The 3640-nt window shown below is 50.1% G+C and overlaps 1 protein-coding gene across 1 annotated transcript in view; it reads right to left on the minus strand.

Annotated features, from left to right (window-relative positions):
- Positions 1–3640, minus strand: part of Rrp12 (ribosomal RNA processing 12 homolog) — a 42273-nt gene that overhangs the window by 4000 nt on the left and 34633 nt on the right. Inside the window, exons 31-33 of the mRNA XM_005352283.2 lie at positions 1971–2037; positions 824–891; positions 427–509 (exon numbers count right to left, since the gene is read on the minus strand). Of these exons, the coding sequence (XP_005352340.1) occupies positions 427–509; positions 824–891; positions 1971–2037 (218 nt within the window). The remainder of the gene's footprint in view (positions 1–426; positions 510–823; positions 892–1970; positions 2038–3640) is intronic.

The raw sequence follows: 3640 nt of genomic DNA on the forward strand, positions 1-3640 counted from the left end.
CCTGCTCTTCCAAAGGTCCTGAGTTCAATTCCCAGCAACCACATGGTGGCTCACAACCATCTATAATGATGTCTGGTGCCCTCTTCTGGCCTCCAGGTATACATGCAGACAAAATATTGTATACATAATAAATAAATTTAAAAAATATATATATATATAAATAAATAAAAATAAAAACAGGGCCAAGTACTATTTGGTATGTAAAGTGTTTACTGCACAAGATGGGATCTCCAGCACCCATATAAAGGCATACACCCGCAGTCTCAGGGGACACTGGGCACTTGACAGCTTGTCAGTTTGAGTCTTGAGCTCCAGGCCCAGTGATAAGAACTGCCTCAACAAAAGGTAAGGTAGAGAGCAACAGGACAAGATGGTGACTACGCATACACAAGAGGCACGGGCACTCACACACACATATCACCTTACCTGCGGTTGAGCTTGCTTCTGTTGAGTGGGATGTACGCATAGGGATCAAGTCGGCCCTTCTTCTTCACATCACCCTTTCCTTTCTGCTCACCAGAGAAACAGTAAAAGCAAAAACAAACAAAAAGCAAAAGCCCAGAGTCAGAGTCAGTCTAAGTGTGGGGTCCCTTCCCTGTCCCTGACATACTAGCCTAGTTCTCTCCTTTTCATCTTCTCCTTCAGACGTACCAACAGGCTTCTCTGGTTCTGAAAGGCCATTTGACAAGGCCCCAACTTCAAACGCCACATGCCCTAAGAGCCCCTTTTCTTTTCTGACCAGGATGATGATGGGCACGATCTTCCTTGGCCCTTCATTCTTCTCCTGGTACCAGGAGGCCCACACTCTACCTGCAGCTCTCACCTTGGCCTTGTATTCGGCTCCAGGTGTAGCCCTCTTGGCCACAGGGCGATGGATGCCAGAGCCTCCAGCTGTAGAGAAGCACAAAGATCACAAGTCAGGCAGAGCGAGAGTGGCCCGCTCTGGGAGGCAGGAGGTACCCCTTTCAAAGGGCCTCTGGGAAGATGATGGACAAAAAACCATGAACTTGGTTCCATATCCTGGCAAGCAATGACCAAAGTGCTCCCTTGAAGAGACACCGCCCAGCAACTCCTGGAAACACATATGCTCTGTACTGATCCAAATGACCCTCATTCTCCAAAGTTACACAGGATCTACCTGCAAAACTCCTAACCCCTACCTGCAGACAGGACATTTTCCACGCTGTTCTGGCTCTGGTACATAAACAACTATTTATCCCACTGTGCAGGTGAGAACTAGAGATAACGGAGGTAAGGAAACTTGCCCAGGGACACCTTCTAGCCTGGACTTCAAATCATAGGTGTAATCCTCCAATGCATCCCAGAAAACCCCTCCAAGAAACTGGAACTCAAGCACTGTGACAGAGCAAGGTCACACAGCTAAAGAACAGCTGGCAAGTTGTCCCCAGCCCAGGCTTCTTGTCCCATGGATTACAAAGTTTTTTGCCTACAATATCATCTTAGTGCATGAGGGAGCCAGGCTCTGGACGCAGAAGTCATAGGCCGTGAAGCAGGATTAGGACGACACGGGGCTACAGGAATGAGAGACTGTCTCCATAGCTCTGGATAGCTCTAGATGCGCCACGAGCTTTACGACAGAAACCGGGTTAGAGCCCCGTGGTGCACCTCAGGAAACAGAGGGGCCACCCTGCTAGAGAGGAACCCTTTGACCAGGGTTCTAATCTTGGAGCATACAAGAGAGGCCATCACTTCACAAGCCTCATGGAAGGATGGATGGGTGGGGAGGAGCTAAACTAAGGAGCTTGCCACAAGAGCTAGACTTACCACGAACAAACCCAACCCTTAGGTTCTCTCAGGCCTGCAGCTGCTTGTCCCCCAGCCTAGTCCTGAGTAATGTCTGTGTAGTTGTCAAGTGAGTGCAACTTCATGACTCTGCCTCCCTCTCCGCACCTCCCCAGCCTGATGCGGGTGAAGGGAAACTTGTCCCACAAAAAGAAAGGCTACCTCACCTTGGTACCGAGGCGGGATCTCCAGCTCATCCTCCTCAGCCTCCCTCTGCCGCTTAAGCTTCTTTTTCTGTAGAAAGGGGCACAAGCGGGGAGTCAGCCGGCAAAGGGTGTTCCTCTGTCCTTTAGACACACTACTAACGAGGACAGGAACAGGAGCAGCGACCTGCCCTGATGACAAAGCCCTCTGACAAGCTCTCATCCCCAGTTGCACAGGAAGTGCATGCCTACAAAGGAAGTGGTTATTCCCATCACACAACTGGGGGGAATCACACCTACATCCTGACAACCGACTTTCCATCTTCACACTGAGTTTTCACCCTGGAGCTAGAAAAGAAAGCTGGAAATCTGTTGTCAGGCAAGCAAGGTTCCAGACCTCCCTGGAGAGAAAGCTCTGATTATTTCTTTCCCTCTCTACTCCCCAGGTAGGTGGGGGATCCTGAACCAAGCTATTCATTACAGTCCCTTGACGGACAGTGGGTGCACAGAAGTTATAGGTCAACAGGACACATGGAATCATCCAATTATGACACAGCGCATGCTAATAAGCACCTACTGTATGCCTGGAGCCAGTATTAGGGATGCACTGGAGGAAAGAGGACTTGCTACAGGGCAGCCCACGGGGATATTTGGGATTAGACTCTAGCAACCAAATAAGTACACTATACATTGGGTAGGGGTGTGGGCGGGTCAGTCAGGGGTGACCTCGTTCCCAAAGCTCGCCCCTATCCTGTAGTTTGTGACAGAAGCCTGGGAGCCTTGTGAGTCAGGTGAGCTGAGGGCCAGGGGTGCCAGGCCAAGTGATCGGCTGAACGTGTGTGCAGGAATGCGGATGCCAGAGCCACTGTGTAGCACAGAACTATGGATATTCAGTGAATACCAGAGATGCACTCACGGGCTCGGGCTGCACAACACAGGGTGATGGCTGATCTTTATCCTCGTTCCACTGGTGCACAGCCAAGGCTAGCCCACTAACTGGCCTTCTACTAAGGATGCCTTACCCTAGCATCTCATGCTCCTAGAACCACACACACAAAAGGACTCAGCAGCTGTCAAACAAACTGGCGGCAGGGGCTGACTTGCCAGGAGCCAGTCACTGATGTGGTCACCTCTAGAGCCATCTTGCTGCCTTGAGGAATGATGTCTAATCTTGCCAGCTCTGAGCTGAGGGCCATTTACAGTGGACTATAGCCAGTCCTTGCTGCCCAGAAATTAGAGACAGCTGCCAGGAGATCACCAATCCCCCATGAAGGTTCTAGAAAAGTTAGGGAAACCTCAACCAGAATAATTTCCAGGAAAAATGACCACTGATCATAAAGAACAGCTACGGCTCACTGAGCATCGCCAAGTGCCAAGCTCTCTACACACCAAAGACTACACAGCACCCTGGGTCCAGCGACAGGCTTCTCACAGCTCCCTACTGCATGCAAAGGGAGACTAGGACTGAAGGTGGCCTGGGAAGGGTAGAACCCAGGCCAGGGGAAGAATCACACAGGTGTGCATGTCACACACGACCACCCCTGGGCATCCTCGAGAACCCTCTTACTCCCCCTGACTCCTTCACTCCGTATGACCGTTCTACATGATTTTCACTCTGTTCTCTAAACAGCATTCTGCACTCTGGTACATTCTATTTCTTTTCTTTCTTTTTTTTTTTTTTTTTTTTTTTTTTT

This window comes from Microtus ochrogaster, chromosome 8 (genome assembly GCF_000317375.1).
Source record: "Microtus ochrogaster isolate Prairie Vole_2 chromosome 8, MicOch1.0, whole genome shotgun sequence".
NCBI lineage: Eukaryota > Metazoa > Chordata > Mammalia > Rodentia > Cricetidae > Microtus > Microtus ochrogaster.